Raw genomic sequence first — 24,641 nt, 5'->3', positions numbered from 1 at the left:
CACGTTTTGCTTATTGTTGAAACCTTGGTAACAATTGCAGCAGCACGATAAGCAAAAGATAATTTAGCTAAAGGCGACACCTTTTAGCTCACAGCATCTGTACCTATGATCACTGTTCAGTTGGATCTAGCTATCTGAATCTCCTCTTCCTTCCCTTGATTTCAGTAACCTTGAATAAAGAGATAACAATATTCAGTATCTTTTTTTGATTACAGTTTGAGCTGGGGCGAATGCATTTATATTAATGTCTAATCAGAATACATTGAGTGAAATGTATTTATTTGAAAACAAGTCAACTGCTATTTCCTTGCTTGGTAACCAAGATAATATTTTAATGCCAACAAAATAACAAAGTATGTTTAGCAACTAACAATGAAGGGTTGCTAAAACTGAGATCACAGCAATTAGATTGAATCAGAATGCTAGTTTAGAAGAAATGTTATATCAGGGTAATGCTTTGAATAATGAGCAAACTGTCTTTGAAGTGGAATTGTGCAACTTTCACTGTAATAGTCTGAAGGTGGTGGTGAATCACAACAGTCCATCTGGTAAAAGTAAACCCACAAAGTTATTTGAGGAGTTGCAGTTCACCCAGCACAACTGTAGGAATGGCAATGTATGTTCATGTCTGGATGGCGAAAGGCTTGAAGGGAAACGTGTAGATGGTGGTGTTCCATTATACATCTGCCCTTTTCCTTCTAGATGGAAGTGGTTGTCAGTTTGGAAGGTGCTGCTGTCTGAGGAACTTTGGTGAATTTTGATAGTACATCTTCTATATTCTATAGTGTTAGAAACGAAAATCGCTTCTCAATAATCGCTCTAGACAAATTCAGGAAAACAAAGTTTTATTAGCAAGTCTGCAGAGTTGGGCACTCTTCTGAGAAAAAGCGCGCTGAGGCTTACAAAGTCTCCCATTATATACAGTACAAGTCCTTCCCCTCCTTGGCTCTAACAAGCCATGAGGTTCACATTCTTAAAAACATCATTATTCTTCGATTTGTACCCTTATCACAAAGTCTGCAACAAATGTCTTCAGAGTCTCTAAAGTTGTTGTTTTTCTCACCCTGTAGTCTTATCAGTCAAAGACTTATTCTTCTCTGTCTGTGCTAGCAGTCTTATCAGTCAAGGACTCATCCTTCCCTGCCTGTGTTAGTGGCTTCATCAATCAAGAGCCTGCTTGTTTTTACTCTGTTCACAAATTGTCAGCATTCTGCACAATTTAAACTATTCTACTTTTGAGTATATAAAATGGTTGTTAGAAAAGAAACAAAAGTTTTTTGTCTTTTATTATAGATCAGTCTGTGGTCCAGGCACATCTTAAAGTTTAAACCGAAATTACCTCTCACAATTCCACCCTTTTCTTTCTTTAAGATGTGCCTGACCAAGATAAGCCCCCCCTTCCCTCAAGGGCCCGGGAAATCCTTGGTCTTTCGCAGCAACATCACTTTAAGTTCCCGCGTCCCATGCTGTGGAACCACCACTGCCTGGAGTCGGGAAATATTTTTCTGAATTAAAAACTGAATACAAGGAATTAGGCATCCATGGATTTTGCCACCGTATCCTTTATTATATACCTGATAATAGGGTCTCCCATCCTCCCAACATTCATGGCGTGCACTCACATCGTAACACCTATCGTCCACATAGGAATGGGACACAAATGATCCCGAATAGATTCGAATCCCAAGTCTTACTGTAGTTCGACATTGGTCACATCTCCCCTCACCCTCCCCCACATACAGGAGTAAACTGATCAATATCCCCACCAATACAGTCCAAGTAGAGTTCATTATTGCTGTCTTTTCAGTTTTACCGACAACGGCTTGTCCCCTTGCTCGCATGTCCAGGTGCTTTCTTCTTTAGGCGGAACAGGCCCCTTTATCCTTGACGCGTGGACCCACCCTTTTTCTTTCGTCCGAACAGCTGCTTCAGTTGTTAACAGAACCAGGAACAGACCTTCCCACCGCGGCTGGAGCTTTTCGGCCTTCCAGGTCTTAACAAGTATCCAATCTCCGGGCTCCACCTTATGCAGGAGGAAGTCGAGCGGCGGAGTCTGAGCTAGGAGACCTTTCCTCCGGAGTTCTGCAAAAGAACGGGATAAGGCCAGTAAATAGGTTCGGATAAATACATCCCCCCCTTGTAGAGTGGGACATCCATCAACCTTACTCCAATACGGTAATCTGAACAGCATTTCATAGGGGGAAACCCCAACATCTCGGCGAGGTGCCGTACGTATCCTCAATAGGGCAATGGGCAGGCACTTTGGCCATGGTAACTTAGTTTCTAACATCAGCTTAGTCAATTGGGTCTTAAGCGTGCCATTCATTCTCTCAACTCGACCCGAACTCTGAGGATGCCAGGGTGCGTGGAATTTCCATTGGATACCCAGGGTAGTACAGATCAAATGGTGTAGCTTAGAAATAAAATGCGTCCCGCAGTCGGAGTCGATAGATTCCATTATGCCATATCTCGGGATTATGTTCTCTAACAACAGTCGGGCCATGGTTGGTGCATCGTCTTTGGCAGTTGGGAAAGCCTCTACCCAGTGAGTGAAATGGTCTACTATTACTAGCAGATATTTCCATCTCTGTACTGGGGGTAGTTCTGTAAAGTTGACTTGGATCCTCTGAAATGGCCTAATCGCTAGGGGCTGACCACCAGCTGGCATAGAACGCATGGCTTTCTGATTAATACGCCGGCAAGTGGGGCATCCGACTACCTCTTGTTGGGCTAATGTGTATATCCCCCTGCATACATAATCTCTCAGGATTGTGTCACACATGGCTTGCACCCCCCAGTGGGTCTGATGGTGTAATCGGTGCAGAATACCCCGGGTGATCTGTTTGTTCAGTACTTGTCTCCCATCAGGAACCGTCCACTTCCCGTTAGTATCTAGCCGGGCACCCAATTGATCCATTTTATCAATCTCCCCCTGGGTGAAGACGGGTTGTTTAGCGAGCCCTTCCCTCAACGGTATTAACGTTAACAATTGGACGGATTTTTCGACCGCTGCCCGCTTGGCTTCCTCGTCTGCCAGCCGGTTTCCCACCGCTTCCGGTGTCGACCCCTTCTGGTGACCGGGTACATGGACTACTGCAAGTTCTGTAGGTAACGCCAGGACTTCCAACGTTAGCTGATCATTTGTTCGTGAGCTAATTCTTTTCCCCGGGAAGTTATCAATCCTCGCTCTCTCTCAAGATTTTCCCGAAAGTATGAACGACTCCGTATGCATACTTTGAGTCAGTATATATGGTCCCCACTTTCCCTTCCAACAACTTCAGGGCCCTCTGGAGGGCGTACAACTCACAGGATTGGGCTGACCACTTCCCGGGTAGTCGTCCGGACTCAATCGCCCGTTTCGTTGCACCATCTATAACAGCATAGTCACTGTATCGTACCCCACTGATGCACCGGGAGGACCCGTCGATATACAGTTCCTGTCCCTCACCCAGCGGGGCTTCTTGCAGGTCCTCTCGGCTCTTGGTCTGCAAGTCCACAAATTCCACACAATCATGCTCCTGTTCCCCGTCTGCAGGACGTCCGTACAGAAACTGGGCTGGGTTGCAACTGAGATCTTTTGCAAAATTGAGATCGTTCCCGGTCATCAAAATCGTCTCATACTTCAGGATGCGAGAGTCTGTTAACCAGCGGTGAGCCTTTTGAGCCAGTATGGTACTAACCGAATGTGGGGAGTATACTGTGATCCTTCCTCCAAAGGTAAGTTTTCGGGCCTCTTCTACTAACATTGCCGTAGCTGCCACTGCCTGTATACAGGTCGGCCATCCACATGACACAGGGTCTAACATTTTTGACAAAAATGCAACCGGCTGACGTTTCCCTGCCCGCAGCTGAGTAAGCACACCCTGGGCAATTCCGCCGGCGCTATTGACATATAACTGGAACGGTTCCTTCAGGGTGGGTAAAGCCAATACCGAAGATCGAATCAGTTTATTTTTAATAATATTAAATCGCTGCTCCTCCTCATCTGACCAGTCCACCTTTTGTCCTTCTTGTCCCAGTTTGTCGTACAAAAATTTTACTAAAGTAGTGTAACTTTCAATCCATATCCGGCAATACCCTACTAGTCCCAGGAATTGTCTGAGTTCCTTCTTCGTCCTGGGTATTGGCATACCCGTAATCCCTGATATTCGTTCTGGCGTGATACGGCGGTGCCCCTTACTGACTTGATGGCCCAGATATCTTACTTCTCGCTCCACAAACTGGAGTTTTGTCCTGGAGACGCGTAGACCCTGTTTCCCCAGGAAGTTCAACAGGGCAACGGTGTCTGTTCGTACCTCCTCTTCTCTTGGTCCTGAGAGTAAGAGATCATCGACATATTGGAGCAATTGATTCTCCGCGTTACATTGAAATCCTCCTAAGATCTGCTCCAGTATTTGTCCAAACAAATTGGGTGACTCCGTGAATCCCTGCGGCAAGACCGTCCATCTTAACTGTCGCTTTCGTCCTGAGAAGGGATTCTCCCATTCAAAGGCAAAAAGGTTCCGACTTTCTTCGTCAAGGGGGCAACTCCAGAAAGCATCCTTCAGATCTATTACGCTGAACCATTCATGTTCGGGGGGAATTTTACTCATTAACGTGTAGGGATTAGGTACCACCGGGTATCTAGCCTGGACTACTTCATTCAACCCCCGCAAGTCTTGCACCAGCCTATACGTCCCATCCGGCTTCCTCACAGGGAGTATTGGAGTATTGAAAGGGGACATGCATTCCTCCAGTAGTCCATCTGTGATTAATCTTTCTATCACAGGTTGTAACCCCTCCCGTCCTTCCATAGCAATCGGGTATTGTTTCCTTCTTACCGGGCCTCTTCCTGGTAACATGGTGATTTGGAGAGGTTTGATGTTTAGACCCCCTCTGTTCCCCTCTCGGTACCATACTTCCGGGTCTATTTGTTGATCATCTTCTTCGGTGAGGGCGAACAACCTTACCACCATTTCCCCGTTATTTGGTACCGTTCCGGTCCCTAGTTTGACCTGCAAGTCTCTTCCTAACAAATTAAACCCCGCCGATGGCAGTAGAAGGAGGTCTCGTTTAGTAGTTCTGTTTTCATACCCAATTTCCACGTCCTCCACCACTGGGACTTGTAATTTCTGTCCTCCAATTCCAGATACCCCCATAACTTTTCCTCCTGCTCGGGTGCCGGGGGGTATTTGGATTATACTCGATCTTTCGGCTCCCGAGACCACCATAAATGTGATCTCCGATCCTTGGGGCCCTACTTTCAAGTTTACCAGGGGTTCCTGTCGATAGTCCTTTTGCCCCAAGGGTAGGAACCCCCGACCTCCCTAATCTTCCTCCATCAGGGCGTACGACCTCACCACCTGCTTGTAGCGGGAGCACTCCCGTTTAAAATGTCCCTCTTCATTACAATAGTAACATCTGAGTGTCCTCTTCGTTTCCCTGTCGCGGTCTCGCGTTCCTCCACTCTTCCTTTGTTCCGGCCATGGTTCTCTTTTCCTCTGCTCTTGCCACGACTCTCCCCTTTCCTGTTTCTGCCACGGCTCTCCCTTTTCCCTTCTTCCAGCTGTCATTTGTTGCACCGTTTGCATCATTATCTTTGTCGCCTTCCTTTGCTTCTCATCGTCCCTTCTCACAAACACCTTTTGCGCCTCCCGTAGTAGTTCACTTAAAGATTTACTATCCCAATCATCCATTTTCTCTAACTTCTTTCGTATGTCCGGCCAGACCTTTGATACAAACTCTACCCGTATGAGTTGTTGCCCCACGTCCGTCTCAGGGTCCACCCCAGCAAACTGCTGCAAATTCTTCCTAATCCTGTCTAGGAAGTCCGTAGGGGTTTCCTCCGGGTTTTGATGATTACCAAAGGCCTTGGTAAAATTGTGCCCCTTCGGGGCTGCGTGTCTTATTCCTTTTATCCAATATTCCCGCATGTCTCTCATGTTGCGCCGTCCTCCCTCCGTGTTCTTATCCCACTCGGGGTCGGTGAGGGGAAACTTCTGCTCCCCTCCTTCTCCCCCCTCTCCCAGACCAAGAGCGCAGCTTGTCGTATCATCTGACGCTCCTGGCTAGAGAACAATGTTTTCATGATGGAACACATCTCTTCCCATGTGTAAGTATTCGGACCCAGGAACTGATCCAATTGTTCAGCAAGTCCCATGGGGTCCTCTAGTAGACCCTTCATCTCCCTCCTGAAATTCCGTACTTCAGTACTCGTCAAGGGAACGTTCACATATCCCGTCCTTCCCTCCTCGCCCCCCATGGGCACTTCCCGGAGTGGATTCATTCTCGCAATCGAGACAGGGTTTTGTCTGTGACCCTTTCCAGCTTGAGATCTGGTCTGTACCCCTGAGGTAGTTTGTGGTTCCTCCCCATTTTCTTCCCCTTCCCCTGAATCGTCGTCACCCGAAGGAACATTCTGTGGGGCAGACGGGGTCATGTAGGGCAGCGGTAAGTGATCTAAAGGGTCCCATTCTTTCTGCCCTTTCGAGTCTTTATTAGTCACCTGCATTTGGCAAGATATCGTAACCGGCAGCCAACAAAGGGCATAATCACTTTCTTCCAGATTAACATCAGGTTTTGAATTGACATATAAAATGAGGGCTTGCCGGACCCAGTCTTCGTCAGTACCGAATCTAGGCCACCACACTGAGTCGCCCTGAATAAGTTTCTGGGACCACTTTTGACAGTATTTTACCATCTTCCTTTTAGATTTTCCCTTTCTTCCACCCTGATCCCAATTATTTAGCATTCCCCCTAACGGACTATCGTCAGGTACCCCGGGGTATGTGTCATTGTCCCTGTTTAAGCCTACCTTTCCCTTAATCACCTTAGATCCCTTATTTCCCATTTCCGAGGACTTCGTATTTTTCCCCGTGATAATCTATCACAATGTAGCCAATTCCCGGACCTTCAGTCCCGTGATCGCCCAGGTTCCTTTGCAGGCACCCCCGGTCTTTGGATTCCTGTGTCCTACGTCTCTGTGACACAAATCACAGGCACCCCGTAGGTACACGTTCCTCCTCAAACACGGTCTCTGCAAAATCCCTCACAGGCGAGCCCCGGTCTCTAGATTCCTGAGTCCCACGTCTCTGTAGAAAAAATCCACAGGCACCCCGTAGGTACCCAGTCCTCCGGAAACACGGTCCCCGCAAGATTTTTCTTACCTGGGTTCGGTGCACCGAAATTACTCGATCATTAACCGTCCCCACTGCCTCGGGTACACCCCTCCTTTGTTTTCCTGAGCCTCCCGGATATCACTCGCTCAAGCCGCGCGGGGCGACAAGCAAGGAATCAGGGACTGCTGAACTCAGCAGGGTGCACCTTCTCCGATATCCTTCCTCAACTCCCCTTGCGGCCGGAGTGTTGATCCCGGATGACGAGCCCCCAAGTTGTTAGAAACGAAAATCGCTTCTAAATAATCGCTCTAGACAAATTCAGGAAAACAAAGTTTTATTAGCAAGTCTGCAGAGTTGGGCACTCTTCTGAGAAAAAGCGCGCTGAGGCTTACAAAGTCTCCCATTATATACAGTACAAGTCCTTCCCCTCCTTGGCTCTAACAAGCCATGAGGTTCACATTCTTAAAAACATCATTATTCTTCGATTTGTACCCTTATCACAAAGTCTGCAACAAATGTCTTCAGAGTCTCTAAAGTTGTTGTTTTTCTCACCCTGTAGTCTTATCAGTCAAAGACTTATTCTTCTCTGTCTGTGCTAGCAGTCTTATCAGTCAAGGACTCATCCTTCCCTGCCTGTGTTAGTGGCTTCATCAATCAAGAGCCTGCTTGTTTTTACTCTGTTCACAAATTGTCAGCATTCTGCACAATTTAAACTATTCTACTTTTGAGTATATAAAATGGTTGTTAGAAAAGAAACAAAAGTTTTTTGTCTTTTATTATAGATCAGTCTGTGGTCCAGGCACATCTTAAAGTTTAAACCGAAATTACCTCTCACATATAGCTTTCATCTTCAGTACTATTGCAGGGTCCGCAGCCTTTGTATTAACCAGTGCCTTCAACCATTTCTTGACATCGCATGCAGTGAACTGAATTGGCTGCAGACTGGTATCTGTAATGTTGGGAACTCATGAGGAGGCTGAGATGGATCATCCATTCAGCACTTATGACTGTAGATTTTTGCAAATATTTCAGTCTTTTGCACTAATATTCTGGGCCCCCCCATTATTGAGGATGGAGCTGCCTCCTCCAGTTAATTATTTTGCTAGTTGTGGCAGAATTTAGATCGCATCTGTTGGCGTGGAATCACTGAGGCCTGTCACTTGCATTTTAACAATGTCCTGTTTTGTAGCTTCACCAGGTTGACTTTTTTGAGTATGCTGGTGCTGTCCTGGATTTTCATTAAACCAGGTACTGGTGGAGAATAGGATTGCAGATTCTGTTGGAGTACAATTTGATTACTGTTGATGGTCCACAGCACCTAATGGGTTGTCCATCATGTCACTAGATCTGTTTGAAGTTTGTTGCATTTAGCACGGTGATGAGATCATGTGAATTGTTATCAACATGAAGGCAGGATTTCAGCCCCACATTGACTGCATGTTGGTCACTCTTTCTGATCATGGGCGGATGCATCTGCAGCAGACATATTGGTAAGGATGAGGTCAAGTATCTTTTTCCCTCTTGTTGATTCCCTCGTCATCTGCTGTTGACCTAGTTTATCAGCTGTGACCTACAGGATTCAACCAACTTGATTGACAGTTTTTTTTTTAACATCAAAGCCCCCACCTCCAGTACATTCTGCACCCTTGCCACCTTCAGATGTGAAGGAGTACTTGTTCATCAGCCAAGAATGGATTGGTGGCAGTACGTGGTAACAGCCTGTAGTTTCCATTGGCAACATTTGATCTGGTGCCATCAGATTTTGTGGGGTCCAGAGTCAATATTGAGGCTCTTGGGCTGCTCCGTCCTGACTGTATCCCACTGTGCTGCCACCTCTATTGGGACTGTCCTGTTGGTGGGACAGGATATCACCACGGATGGTGATGGACCTGTCTGGAATGTCATGCGCAAGGTATCATTCCATGAGTATGACTACTTCAGGTTATTGTTTGACTAGCCGATGCTAATGAGGATTTTGCAGCATCAACAGTTCTGCATTTGTCATTGGTTGTTTTCATTGTTTTAGTCAATGGTTGTCTTTCCAGTTTAATTTGGTTTGCTTGGCTATTTCAAAATGTGATTAAGAGTCAACTGCATGACTCTGGATCGGGATTATCTCGAGTCATTGAGATGTACAGTACAGAAACAGACCATTTCGTCCAACACGTCCATGCTAACCCGATATCCCAACCCAATCTAGTCCCACTTGCCAGCACCGGCCCATATCCCTCCAAATTCATATACCCTTCCAGATGTCTTTTAAAAGTTACATTTGTACCAGCCTCCTCAACGTCCTCTGGCAGCTCATTCCATACACATACCACCCTCTGCATGAAAAAGTTGCTCCTTGGCTCCCTCTTTTATCTTTCCCCTCTCATCCTAAACCTATGCCATCTCGTTCTGGACTCCCCCATCTCAGGGAAAAAACCTTGTCAATTTACTCTGTCCATGCCCTTCATCATTTTATAAACCTCCATAAGGTCACCCCTCAGCCTCGGATGCTCCAGAGAAAACCGCGCCAGCCTATTCAACCTCTCCTTATAGCTCAAATTCTCCAACCCTAGCAACATCCTTGTAAATCTTTGCTGAACCTTTTCAAGTTTTACAACATCCTTCAGATAGGAAGGAGACCAGAATTGCAAGCAATATTCCAAAAGTGACCTAACCAACTTACTGTACTACCGCAACATGACCTCCCAACTCCTATATTCAACACACTGACCAATAAAGGAAAACATACCAAAACATACCACCTTCATTAGAAGAAAGTGCCCTGATCACCTTCACTATCCTATCTACCTGCGACTCTACTTTCAAGGAGTTATGAACCTGTACTCCAAGGTCCCTTTGTTCAGCAACATACCCTAGGACCTTACCATTAAGAGTATAAGTCCTGCTAAGATTTACTTTCCCAAAATGCAACCTTGCCTTTATCTAAATTAAACTCCTCAGCCCATTGGCTCATCTGATCAAGATCCTATTGTAATCTGAGGTAACCTTCTTCGCTGTCCACGACACTTCCATGTAAGGACAACACTGCTCCTTCTCTAAAGGAACATTAGTGGACCAGATATGGTTTTTGACAAGCATCGTTTCATGCCCATCATTAGCATTTTAGTTCCAGATAATCATTGAACTCAAATTCCCAGTTTCCCAGGACATTAGCTGAGTCTCCGATTACTAGTCCAGTGACAATACAGCTATGTCATCCACACCTCCAAAATATATTACTATGCAAGAGTGTTGGCAATTAGGTTTAATATAAAGGCAGAAAAGCTAGAATTGTGATGATCTGGAATGAACTGTTTGGAAAGGTGCTGGAAGCAGGTTTAATAGTTCCTTTCTGAAGGGAATGTGTAAATTCTAGAAAAAGTGAAACAAAATGAAAATCTGTCAGGAAAGATCAAGGGGTTTGGGACCATGGGGGAATCGTACAGTATAATGGAATTGAGGTTAGTGCTCAGTCGTCATCTTCCTAAATGATGGAGCAGTCTCAAGTGGCTGTAATGGCCTATTTCCTGCACATTCACAGAGGCCTAATGTGCTGATTGACCTCCTTCTACTCTCTGCTTGCACTCTCTCTCAAGCTGTGTATATTGATGACTCAATACCTGCAAGAAATGCCAAAGCAAGTGTAACCTTTGGAGAACTTTGAGCATCAGTACTGGAACAGTGGTGCAAGTCTGCTTACTAAACTGATTGGGCAGGACATTTAATCAATAAACAATTTTCTTGACCCATTCAAGACATGTACTCTTACCAGCATCATGCCCAACTAGTTTCGCTCGTGCTGCTTTTTGGAAGCTGCTGAAGACCAGTTGTCAGGAGAAAATATCGGACACTCGGGAGCTCACTGGGTCAGCTTGCTAAGACAGTCACAACTAAGTTGGGCTGGCCATGTAGTGAGAGTGCGTGACACTTGGTTACCAACACAAAACATCTTTGCAGATCTTAGATTTGGGTTTTATTGTTAGGTGTGCTGTAGTATAGGAGTACAGTGAAAAATGTGCAATGTCGCCACACATGGTACCATCTTGGGTACAACGGTACCTAGTTGTAAAGTAATAAGAGAAGCAGAGTTAGCTTGTTAAGCATTACCTTTATAGAATAAACAAAATAAAGAAATAGGGTAATAGTTAACATTAAAGTCCTTCACTAATTTGAACTAGAAAAAGAAAGGAGTTAAGTTAAACGTTCAGCAGTCTTTGAGTCCTCCACTTATGTAGCTGTCCAGGAGACCACAGCAGCCTGTTTTTGATGCTGCTGCCTCAGATACTGGGAAACCTCTCTCACTCTACTCATATTGGGCCATAATGCCGTCGCCACTTTTGTTGAAGCTGCTGCCCCCGGTGCCTCAGGAACATGTCCAGCCAGCACTTTGGGGCATTCCGAGGTCATGAAAGGAGCTACATAAATGCAGGTCAGTCTTTAAAGTGTCTGTTATGCTAGCTAATAAGCTGATAGTGTGATGGAGCCTCCAGCACACAATGTCATCAGTACAATTTTAATTAGTCTGAGTCCCTACACACTTTAGCAAACACAACTCTGAACCAAAACAACAGCAATGTTTTCTGATGAAAATCAGGGAATTTCTCCAGGAAGCAAACAAATAAAAACCAGATACAGTCACCTGCAAAGGCAAATGCATTATCAGAGGCAGAGCGAAACGTGAAGGAAAAGAGTGTTTCCAACTCATTCAAAACTTCGTTGTTTTCAGCATCCTGTACTATTTGGAGTGAGACCTTTCAGAACGAGATTGGACTTGAGTTTCCAGTGGTTATTGCTCCATGACTGCTATCAAACCCTTCAGATGATGACCCTGTTTGTCATTTGAGGCGAAGATGATCAAAGCATGGTTCTAGAAAAATCCATATTGAAGGCACAGGTGTTGATGATGGCTCTCTTCAGTCAGTAATAGCCTGGGGTCAAAATGTCAATTGCAGTCTTATCCTTTTTAACTGTCTCAGGCAGGCATCCTGGAAATGACATTGATGGGACTCAGACAATTTTACAAGAAAGCTTCAATCACATTTTGCAGTCACAGACATGTACAGTACAGAAACAGACTCTCTGGCCCAACTCGCCCATGCCAACTAGATCTCTTAACCCAATCTAGTGCCATTTGCCAGCACTCTGCCCATATCCCTCTCAACCCTTCCTATTCATATACCCATCCAGATGCCTTTTAAATGTAATTGTCCCAGCCTCCTCCACTTCCTCTGGCAGCTCATTCCTTACACCACCAGTCACATGGTTAAACTTTTAAAATCTAAATGAGGAGTAGTTTCAAGCAAGTTATAGTGTCATCCTGCTCCCGCCTCAGTTGAAGCAATACAGTTGTTTTACCTTCATCTTTATTCTGGGCCCTGGAGGGAGAACGAACAATTATCCATGTGCACAGAAACATGAGTTCTTGGTCTCTCCTCGAGCAGCAGTTTCTTAATGAGGTATATAGTCACTTACAGGGAGGTACATCCAGATAAGGCGGCATACGTATTAATTGGGTGGCTGCTACAATCAACAAGTGTCAGTAATAAAGATTAAGCCATCTGCTGTTACACAATGAAAGTTCTTGACTTTGTTAAATGGCTTCACATAATGAATACTTTTCTCCATGAAAACTGACTTTACACACTGTATGCTGCTTCATCTTGTTGAATGGCTTAACATAAGCCATTTAAGTTGGTGTGGACTGGTTGGGCCGAAGCGCCTGTTTCCACACTGTAGGGAATCTAATCTAATCTCCTAATGACTGCTTTACATGGTGCTTTGCGCATAGGAGTTATGCCTTTGAAGATAAAATTGGACAATATAGCTCTTAAAAGTCCTCAATCACAAATGCTTTACCTGCAATATTGTATAAGCTAAACAAAATGAATCATTCACTCATACCTGAAACAGGCGTTCCTCACTTTTTACATACATGTCTGTCCCTTTTATTCACACATGCAACGCCTGTGAGCATGCCAAATAGTTTTACAGCCAGTGAAACATTTTCACAAATGCAGTCAATGCTTTAACATAGGAAACATCGCAGCTAACTAACAAGCTCAAGCTCTGGAAAACAGCAAAGTGATAGCAGTTTGATTTTCTGCCTTTTTATAATCCATGTTTAATGGTTGAACAATATCTGTTGGTAAGGCCATTTGGGTCGTCTTCACCTGGTGCCATAGTGGATAGGTTGAGGCTCTAGTGTCTCCTCTTAAATAGTCCAGCGCTCTGCCGGTACTGCAGTGAAGTGTCATGTACTCCATTCTTTGGAGTTGCATGGATTCGAACCTGAGATTCCAGAGTTGAAGTAGTTGACCCATTGCGTTGTTGTGTTCTTTTTTTACATAGTTACGTATTCCTGCACCGGGTGGCAGCCTATTCCAACTTCTCCCCCCCCCTTCTCCATGGTTATTCATCAGTCTATCAGTTCATTCCAATGTCTGCTCACTGCATCCACGCAAACTCAATTATGCATCAGGGGCAAAGTTTGTAAAGATAATGTGGATGTTATAAAATGGCTGGAGGCTGATGCAATACACAATTTTGCTGTGAAATTGGATTTAAAGTAGTGTTTTTTTTTAAATAAAAAGTAAAAGGAATCCAGAACAGCTTAGAATCGTTTTCACCCCTTAATGGGTTTGTGAACAAAGAGGCTTAGGGTGTTATAATATCTACTTTACAATTTTGCAGATCTAGTAATGAGTTAGGGTGACGGAGTTAAAATGTCAAAAGTTGGAAGCAAACTTGATCTCCATTCAAAGACTCTTGCTGCCTGGGAAATCTCTCCTTAAGCTTTGGAGGATAAAAACACCTTGTAAAAGTTTTGTTGAAAATTTGATTTGAAATCTTGTTGAGGCCATTTTAAGGGTGTTTTCAGCAGGTTGGAGACCCAAGCTGCCTTTTCCCAGGGAAGGCCCACCAAACAAGCCGCCACTCGGACAGTGTAAAAGCCAGTGGGCCACCTTGCCCTGGAATCAAGAGCATGGGATGAGGGGGCAGCTGAGCAGAAGACTTGCCCAGTGAAAGGCGGCAGCCATCACCACCATCAGCCGCACCCCCATGGTTCAGGGATCGCAGAAGGCCCAGGTAGTCTGGGGTTACTCACAGAGGTAATTGTCTCTGTCTCTGGAGTGAAGGCAGTGCTGTCTCCAATGTCCAAACCCTCGATCAGGCGCAGATGCACTTTTTTATTGAGAAGGTGACCCTCACACCCTTTCTGAGATGGCCAGTGACCCTGCACCATTGGACATGTTGTGTGCATTGCATGAACAAAGAACTAAGAAAATTTACAGCCCAGGAACAGGCCCTTCGGTCCTCCAAGCCTGAGCCGATCCAAATCTACTGTCTAAACCTGTCACCCAGTTGATGTCCGATCAATCTGTAGCTGGGTTAATCCCAACCTCGGCAGGATGTGGCCAGTTGGCAGGGGTGGTCAACCTTTGACCAAGGTAAGAAGGAAGCGTAGTTTCGGTACGTGACTGTTCGCCCAATGAGATGCCCGGCTCCAAATTCATCACCCCTGCAAGCAGAAGATTCCAGCCACTAAATCGATATGTGTAACAAAAAAAATCACACTGAAGTGAAGATTCTTCTGATTGTTGTTTTGTGGTTGGTTTTGCATCTTGATGACACTTTTTGTTTTTTAATGATCGTGATAATGAGTATTTTTTCATTTATTAATTAGAGTTGAACATCGTTCCTTTGCTGAAACAAATCCTTAGGGAAATAATAATTAAGGCTCAGACTGAATCTGTGATTTGGATGAAATGCTCAACAGAGGCCTTGTCTGCTCTCCACAATTGGATGCTAAAAATCCCATGACACTGTTTGAAGAGACCAGTGGAGATCTCCTGGCCAACATTCACCCCTCAACCAACATAACAAGGGCAGATGATCTGGATGTTATCACGTTGCTTTATGTGAAGCTTTTGCTTGTGAGCAAATTGGTCTATTTCCTACATTACAGCCAATTAAGTATTTTTTAAAATGTGAAGAGCTTTGGGGCATAGTGGTGGCCTGAGATTTTATACGCTGAGGAACTTGTTTGCTGTCAAATCTAATTAAACGGACTCCCTGTAAGTTACAGCAAACAGCGCTCCAAACCAAAATTATTGCCGTGTTTCCTGATGAAAGCAAGAAGATTTCCCCAGGGCATACTGGAAATGGAGAATAGTGAGGCACTAGAAAGATTAACATTTAATGCAGTGTGAGATCCAAGGATGGTAGAGGAGGGAATTCCTCCGATTGTATCTCGTGTCTGAGAGTTGGGTAGCCACCTTGCTTTCTCCTTTATCATCTTACTGATGTGGAGGTGTCAGTATTGAACTTGGGTGTACAAAGTTTAAAAAAAATCACACATCACCAGTTTATAATCCAACATGGTCTATAACCTGCTGTTGTGTGATTTTTAACTTTTATCATTTTAAAGTATGTTTAAAAGTGGAGTGAAGTGCATGACTGTTCCACTGGAAAAGTGGGATGGCATTTGTTAAGCATCTACTTTTTCAATTTATTTCAGACTGTGTGTGACACCGAGACACGAAGCCTAACCATGGACCCACAAGAGGACAATGAAGTCTTTGGTATGTACAGAATTTGATTGCATACGATGAGCCGGCATTATGACAAACTGATTCATTGATCACAATTCAGGACCAATAGATTTCTACCTGTTGCAGAGTTAATGTGATGGAACTTTAGGATTAATACAGGTCATTCAGTAAATTCAAATCTTTAGGATCATCGCATTTCCTATGAATGTTTCGGTGCCCAATCTCCAGAATTAGCCTGCAGCCACCAGGAATTGAGAAGTAAACCCTAGGCTACCACAGTGAGTAATCAGAGAAAACTATTACAGTGGGCGTTTTAAAAACAAAAGGTTTGTTTTCTCTATTTTTGGATCTTTGAATACATTTTAATTGGTTGTGAAAATATTGGTGATGATATGAAAAGGATTGAAGTGCTTTGGGCACGATAATTGGGCCTGATGTGACTTGATGAAATTTCCAATGTGTCTAGTTGGAGGTGGCAACATTACCTACAATTGTTGCTTCACTCCGGGAGTTTAACATAGAACGTAGAAAAATACAGCGCCGTACAGGCCCTTCGGCCCTCGATGTTGCACCGATCCAAGCCCACCTCTCCTACACTAGCCCACTATCCTCCATATGCCTATCCAATGCCCGTTTAAATGCCCATAAAGAGGGAGAGTCCACCACTGCTACTGACAGGGCATTCCATGAACTCACGACTCGCTGAGTAAAGAATCTACCCCTAATATCTGTCCTATACCTACCACCCCTTAATTTAAAGCTATGCCCCCTCGTAATAGCTGACTCCATACGTGGAAAAAGGTTCTCATGGTCAACCCTATCTAAACCCCTAATCATCTTGTACACCTCTATCAAGTCACCCCTAAACCTTCTTTTCTCCAATGAAAACAGCCCCAAGTGCCTCAGCCTTTCCTCAAATGATCTTCCTACCATACCAGGCAACATCCTGGTAAACCTCCTCTGCACCTGTTCCAGTGCCTCCACATCCTTCCTATAGTATGGCGACCAAAACTGCACACAATACTCCAGATGTGGCCGCACCAGAGTCTTATACAACTGCAACATGACCTCAGGGCTCCGGAACTCAATTCCTCTACCAATAAAAGCCCGTATGCCATATGCCACCTTCACCGCACTATTTACCTGGGTGGCAACTTTCAGAGATCCCTCTGCTCATCCACAGTACCAAGTATCCGACCACTAGCCCAGTACCCCGTCTTTTTGTTACTCTTACCAAAGTGAATCACCTCACACTTACCTACATTGAACTCCATTTGCCACCTTTCTGCCCAGCTCTGTAACCTGACACATTCTTCCTCACTGTCAACAACTCCACCGACTTTCGTATCATCCGCAAACTTGCTCACCCAACCTTCTAGCTCCTCCTCCAGGTCATTTATAAAAATGACAAACAGCAATGGTCCCAAAACAGATCCTTGCGGAACACCAATAGTAATTGCACTCCAAGATGAACCTTTACCATCAACTACTACCCTTTGTCTTCTTCCAGCCAGCCAATTCCTAATCCAAACCTCCAACTCACCCTCAATGCCATACCTCCGTATTTTTTGAAGTAGCCTACCATGGGGAACCTTATCAAACACCTTACTAAAATCCATATACACCACATCTACCGCTTTACCCTCGTCTACCTCCTTAGTCACCTTCTCAAAGAATTCAATAAGATTTGTGAGGCACGACCTGCCCTTCACAAAACCATGCTGACTATCCTTGATCACATTATTCCTATCCAGATGTTCATAAATCCTATCCCTTACAATTCTCTCTAAGACTTTGCCCACAACAGAAGTGAGACTCACCGGCCTATAGTTACTAGGGTTATCCCTACTCCCCTTCTTGAACAAGGGAACCACATTTGCTATCCTCCAGTCTACTGGCACTATTCCTGTAGACAACGAGGACATAAAAATCAAGGCCAATGGCTCTGCAATCTCCTCCCTTGCTTCCCAGAGAATCCTAGGATAAATGCCATCAGGCCCAGGGGACTTATCTATTTTCACCCTTTCCAGAATTTCCAACACCTCTCCCCTACATACCTCAAAGCCGTCCATTCTAATTAATTGTGACTCAATATTCACATCGGCAACAATGTCCTGTTCCTGAGTGAATACTGATGAAAAGTATTCATTCAGTGTCTCCCCAATCTCTTCAGCCTCCACACGCAACTTCCCACTACTATCCTTGACTGGACCTATTCCTACCCTAGTCATTCTTTTATTCCTGACATACCTATAGAAAGCCTTAGGGTTTTCCCTAATCCTACCAACTAAGGACCTTTCATGTCCCCTCCTTGCTGCTCTTAGCTCTCTCTTCAGATCCTTCCTGGCTACCTTATAACTCTCAATCGCCCCAATTGAACCTTCACGCCTCACCTTTACATAGGCCGCCCTCTTCCATTTAACATGGGATTCCAATTCCTTATTAAACCACGGCTCCCTCACACACCCCTTTCCTCCCTGCCTGACAGGTACATACTTATCAAGGACACTCAATAGTTGCTCCTTGAACAAGCTCCACATATCAATTGTGCCCATGCCTTGAAGTCTACTTTTCCAAGCCACGCATCCTCGGTCGTGCCTCACCGCATCATAATTTCCCTGCCCCCAGCTATAACTCTTGCCCTGCAGTGCACACTTATCCCTCTCTATCACTAGAATTTGTTCCCTATTTTCCTCCCTCTTTTTTTTTCTTCCCTTCTTTAATCTTCCTCCTTCATCAGAACTTGCACTGCAGTACATTTCCACTGGGATCTACAATGCTCCAAGAAAACTGTTTCAAATACCCAATTTGCAGGCAGCAGGCATGTGAGAGTACAAGCAAGCCCACACTATACTGTGTTTTGATCATTCCTTCATTTTCCTGGAGTTAAAGTCTTGCAACTCCATCCCTAACATCTCTGTGGGATTGCCTTCACTGTGTGTGCTGCAGCAATTGATGAAGGTGGTTTACCAAGACTTCTCAAAAGACAATGAAGGTGACAAAAAATGGCCAGCGATTGATACAATCCCCAAATAATTGACATAACTTACAACCATTGCCACTGAGTGTTGCCAAGAGCAATATTCTTGGGGAGGTGAAGGAGTTTTTAAGTAGATTAAATCAAACGGCTCAGTGGTTAACACTGCAGCCTCACAGCATCAGGGTTCCAGGTTCAATTCCAGCCTTGGGCGTCTCTCTGTGTGGAGTTTGCACATTCTCCCTGTGTCTGCGTGGGTTTCCTCCGGATGCTCCGGTTTCCTCCCACAGTCCAAAGATGTGCAGGTTAGATGAATTTGGCCATGCCAAATTGCCCGTAGTGTTAGGTGCATTAGTCAGAGGGAGATGGGTCTGGGTGGGTTACTCTTTGGAGGGTCCGTGTGGACCTTTTGGGCCGAAGGGCCTGTTTCCACACTGTAGGGAATCTAATCTAATCTAAACTGTAGGCAGACTAATGTTGGTGCATGTGCACCTTATAACAGGATAGTTAATTATTATTTTCACTCCACTCACTAACTCAGGAAAGCCAATGTCTGTGTTACTAATTTCCACCGAATGTGGTCGAGGAAATAGTTCTCTTGTATTTGTGCCACAAGTTCTATCTTTTCCTTTGGTTTTGAATTACTAACTTGATTCTTCTACAATGAAGTTATAGAGTCATTGAGTCCTACAGGGACTTTGGCCCAAACTGGTCCATGTGACCAAAATGTTCATCAATGCTAGCCCCACTTCCATGCACTTGACCTCTATCCTTCTAAAACTTTCCTGTCCAGGTATTTGTCCAAATGCTGTTTAAATGTTCTTAATGTACCCACCTCAACCACTTCCACTGGCAGCTCATTCCATATGTGCACCACCCTCTGTGTAAAAGAAAAAGTTGCCCCTCAGCTTCCCTTTTATTCTTTCCCCTGTAACGTTAAACTGATGCCCTGTAGTCCTTGATTCCCCATTCCTGGGAAAAAGAATAAATGTAGTCACCCTATCCTTGCCTCTGTAAGGACCTCCCTCAGTCTCCTGCACTTCAAAAAAACAAGTCCTAACTTGTCTAACCTCTGCCTATAACTCAGACCACTGAGTTCAGGTAACGTTCTTGTAAATTTCTTCTGCATTCTTTCCAGTTTAATAATATCCTTCCAATAGCAAGGCAACCAAAACTGTACACAAGACTCTAAGTGCAGCCTCACCAACATCCTGTACAACTACAACATAACTTCCTAACATCTGAACTCAGTGCCTTGACTGACGAAGGCCAGTGTGCCAAAAACTTCCTTCACTGCCCTGTCTACCTGTGACTCCACTTTCAGAGAACCGTGCACCTGAACTCTAAGGTCCCTCTGTTCCACTACACTCCTTAAGGCCCTACTATTCACCATGAAACTCTGACCTTGATTTGCCTTTCCAAAATGCAAGACCTCACACCTAACTATATTAAACTCCATTTGCCATTTCTGAGCCCACTTCCCTAGCTGATCAAGGTCCTGCTGCAATTTCTGATAAGCTTCGTCACTCTCTATGATACCTCCTATTTTAGTGTCATTAGCAAATTTACTAATCATGCCTTGTATATTCTCATCCAAAGCATTGATGAGAAACAGCAATAGGCCCAGCACTGACCCCTGAGGCACTCCACTAGTCACAGGTCTCCAGTCTGACAAGCACCCTTCCAGTATTACTCTCTGCTTCCTACCATCAAATCAGTTGTGTATCCAATTTGCCAGTATCCCTTGGATTCCATGCGATATAGCTTTCTAGAGCAGCCTACCATATGTAACCTTATCAAAGGCCTTACTGAAATCCATATAGACTACCAGTACCACCCTTCCCTCGTCAGCCTTCCTGGTCACTTCATCAAAGAACTCTAACAAATTTGTGAGGCATGATCTCCTACTCACAAAGCCATGCTGACTGTTCCTAATCAAACCTTGTCTTTCCAAATGCAAGTCCTTTATCATGGGTTGCTGATCACTTCGTGTCAGAGTTGCCATGGTAAAGTGTACTTTTTATGTGCAGTTTATATCCTGAAAATGTCGATGGTGATGATTGAATATCCAACTTTCTTTCCATTATGCGCAAACTAGAGTGGGGTGTGTTGGAAGGATTAACAAGGTAATATTTTCCCATATCATACTCCAGGTGCCACATCTTTGTGCACTCACTTAATCCCTTTGCAGACTCTTCATGCCCTCTGAGTCTTATCCACTATCTATCTTGATAACATCAGCAAAGTTCCCGCCGATGTGTTTGGTCCTTTCATTCAAGTTACCAATGTAGATTGTAATTTTTTTGGTGCTGCACGGATCCTTGAGGGACTGTCAATTGTTGCATCTTGCCAACCCAGAAGTGACCCATTTATGCCAATTTTCTGTTTCCTATTAGCCCTGCAATTCTTTATCCATGCCAATATACCATGAACTTAATTTTTGTACAATAACTTTGAGATGAGATAAGGCTCAGAAGAGATTTTCTGGATGGAATTCCAGAGCTACTGGCCTAGCAAGTAACTGAGTGCCCGGCTGCCAATGGTGGAGCAGGTTAATTTGAAAGGCTGCAGGTATATCACGGATGTGGAGCTGAGGAGGTTAGAGATAAGGCGGGACATAGCAAATTTGGCCCTGTTGACTCGCCAATAAGACGTTAAATTGATGCCTCATCTGCCCTCTCTGGGGATGTAAAAAAACAAAATCCCACGACACTCCTAAGAAGAGTGAGGGGAGTTATTCTGGGTTTCCTGGCCATAGATATTCCCTCAACCAATTTCACTGGCAGTTAATCTGATCATAATGACATCGCCATGTAGTCCAACAGTCAGAAATGTTTCCTATGTCACAGCAGTGACCACCCTTCAGAAGTGCTGGGCTGCAAAATGCTTTGGTACTTCCTAAGGCATAAAAGGTGCTGAATAAATGCGTCTCTCTGTCTCTCTGTCTCTCTGTCTCTCTGTCTCTCTGTCTCTCTGTCTCTCTGTCTCTCTGTCTCTCTGTCTCTCTGTCTCTCTGTCTCTCTGTCTGTCTGTCTGTCTGTCTGTCTGTCTGTCTGTCTGTCTGTCTGTCTGTCTGTCTCTCTGTCTGTGTCTGTCTCTCTGTCTGTCTGTGTCTGTCTCTCTGTCTGTCTGTGTCTGTCTCTCTGTCTGTCTGTGTCTGTCTCTCTGTCTGTCTGTCTCTCTCTCTCTCTCTCTCTCTGTGTCTGAATGTGTCTCTCTGTCTGTCCCCATACATCATCTGATTTGGAATGATATCCCTGTCCCTTCATTGTCATTGGGTCACAATTCTGAACTCCCCTCCACTGTCCGTACACCACATGGATTGCAGTTTTCACCAACACTTGCCTGAGAGCAATTAGTGGTGGGCCAACAAGTGCTAGCTCTGTCATCAAGGCTGACATTCCATTGCAAAAATAGAAAGTGGGCGTGCTGAGTGATTTGTTTTTCTTTATTGCATAAAATTACCTGGAATACACAGAAGATAATGTTCAATTTAATTACAGACCCTGAACCATTTTCTCTTCCAGTCTACTTCCTCTTTCACCTTTTTGTTTCCTTTGCTTGATTTCTCATTTTCTTCACTGTTTATACATTCAATTAATGTAACTAATTTTAGATTATAACTATCACATGAATGAAGTAAAAAACACCTTTTTTTTTCTTAAATGGTTTGTCATTCAAGTTATTGATTTTTGTTGCCAGATTAAAATTCCCTCCCCCTTTATTTTGTCAAAAGAAAACATCGTCATTAAAATTTATGTTTAGGTTTTTGTTCTGAAGAAAGCGTTGCTTCACCGTTTGTTTTGCTGCTTTGAGCCAGTTTGTATTTTCAGATTTTTAATTTAAATTGTTGAGGTTGCTTTTCCAAAGAAAAATTCCAGTGTCTGACCTTTGAATTGTGTCCCATCTCTTCCTTCTTTATTCTGTGCAGTAATGCCTTTTCCTATGTGTGCAGCAAGAGGAGAAAAAAGTTTCCCATCCATATAGCAGCTTTTACAGAGTCAGGGTGTCTAAAGTGTTTTATATGCCTTTGGAAATATAGTCAGTGAGATAATGTAGGCAATATGATAGCCAATTTGTGCATAGGAAGATCTCACAAACAGCAATGTGATAATTACTGGATAACCTGTGTTTTCTTTGAAAGATTGATTTGAGGGGTAAATATTAGCCATGGGTTAATATTATAGGGTAGATGAGACTTCAGCTTACCATCTCACTGGAAGATGGCACCACCCTCACTACTGCACTGGAGTGTCAACTTCAGTTTATATTCTTGAATTCTGGAGTGGGACTAGAACGCACAACCTTCTGAATCAGATTTTTAGATTTGATTCATTGTTGTGACATGTGTCTAAGTACAGTGAAAATTTTTTTTTTGTTTTGTGTGCATTACAGGCTGATCATAATATACAAAGATCACCAGGTAATTGGTCAGAGTGAGAAAAATAATGTTACAGCTGCAAAGATTTGTACAAAAAGCAAGATCAGTGTCAGGTTTGACATTTTGAGAGGTGCATTTCAAACCTGCAAGTAGATTTAAGAGAACATTCTTAGTAATTTTTTTTCAGACTTAGAGTTGTGGTTTAAAAGTGCAGAGCGGGCACGGTGGCACAGTGGTTAGCACTGCTGCCTCGCAGCGCCAGAGACCCGGGTTCAATTCCCACCTCAGGCGACTGACTGTGTGGAGTTTGCACGTTCTCCCCATGTCTGCGTGGGTTTCCTCCGGGTGCTCCGGTTTCCTCCCACAATCCAAAGATGTGCAGGTCAGGTGAATTGGCCATGCTAAATTGTCCGTAGTGTTAGGTAAGGGGCAAATGTAGGGGTATGGGTGGGTTGCGCTTCGGCGGGTTGGTGTGGACTTGTTGGGCCGAAGGGCCTGTTTCCACACTGTAATGTAATCTAATCTAAAAAGCGATTGTAAGAAGTGTGAGAATAAGATCTGTTGTTGAAAGCTCGCAAAGAGTCGCTCTGTGTTGGCACCATCTTGAATCCCACCAACTAAGCAGCGAAAAGACAGAAATGTAAACTGTCAATGCTGGAAATACTCAGACATGGAAGCTGTGGAGAGAGGAATAAAGTTAACATTTCAGATCGAGGGCCTTCCTTAAAAAATGAAGAAAGACGAAAAAAATGTAAAAGGGTTTGAGCAAGTGGAAAATGGCAGGGGATTGGAGTAACACATGTGAAGACCTGGTGAGTGGCGGGGTATGATAAATCTCACAAGATCTCATGGCACAAGAGATGAAGGGAGTGGTAATGACTGTCATAAACAAACAAAGCACTTGCTCAAGGTGGGAGTAAATGGAAGAATTCAGAACAGTTGTGCCTCTATGCAAGAACCAGAAAAATTAGATTAAGGCTAACACGCCAAATGAAAAGAAACCATGAGGAGCAAATTACTGTCTAAAGTTGTTGACTTGCATGTAGAGAAGGCTGGCAAGATGCTTTTCTCTGGGTTTGCCGTGTGTTTCATCTTCATCTTCGTGCTGCAGTGTTCAGGAGGTGACCATTGGAAAGTAAGGTGAACAATTAAAGTGACAGACCCTAGAAGCTCAGAGGTTGAACTGAAGTGTTCCACAATGGGTAAGTGCTGGGTCATAGTCTTCACTTGGTTTTTGCAATGTAGAGGCAATTATATTCACTGCTCCCAATACAGTAAACCAGATTGCAAGAAATACATTTAACTCAATAACTCAGCCTTAAGGTGGTGTTTGGAATTTTAGATCAAGCAAAGAGAGGTGTCCCATCCTCAGCGTGGCATGGAAAGGTGCTCTGAGAAGGGGCAAGGTGTTAAGGGTCATCAAGGTCCTCAAGAAAAAGCAAGCATCCAAGTTCACTGGATAATAGGGAAGGCAAATGGAGTGTTGGCCTTTATTTCAAAGGTATAAGAGTAAAACATTAGAGCAATTGTGCAAAAACGTATCCAAGACAGTAGCCAAACCATACCTCCTACCATTGTGAATAGTTTTGGTTCTTGGACCTAAGGAAAGATATACTGGCTTTTGGAGCAGTGCAGAGGGGGTT

General features: G+C 44.2%; 1 protein-coding gene across 7 annotated transcripts in view; it reads left to right on the top strand.

Annotated features, from left to right (window-relative positions):
* The window catches only part of LOC122549211 (myelin basic protein), a 191,171-nt gene that overhangs the window by 62,627 nt on the left and 103,903 nt on the right, over positions 1-24,641 (top strand). For all 7 annotated transcript variants that reach the window (XM_087986231.1, XM_043688630.2, XM_043688633.2 and 4 more), the window contains one exon: positions 15,607-15,670. In XM_087986231.1, coding sequence (XP_087842357.1) covers positions 15,607-15,670 — 64 coding nt within the window. The remainder of the gene's footprint in view (positions 1-15,606; positions 15,671-24,641) is intronic.

The sequence above is a fragment of the Chiloscyllium plagiosum genome, unplaced genomic scaffold, assembly GCF_037043375.1.
Source record: "Chiloscyllium plagiosum isolate Xiang-an unplaced genomic scaffold, Cpla_swu_hap1 HiC_scaffold_4, whole genome shotgun sequence".
Lineage (NCBI taxonomy): Eukaryota > Metazoa > Chordata > Chondrichthyes > Orectolobiformes > Hemiscylliidae > Chiloscyllium > Chiloscyllium plagiosum.
The sequence above is the reverse complement of the archived record's forward strand: the minus strand, read 5'-3'. Positions and strand labels throughout refer to the sequence as shown.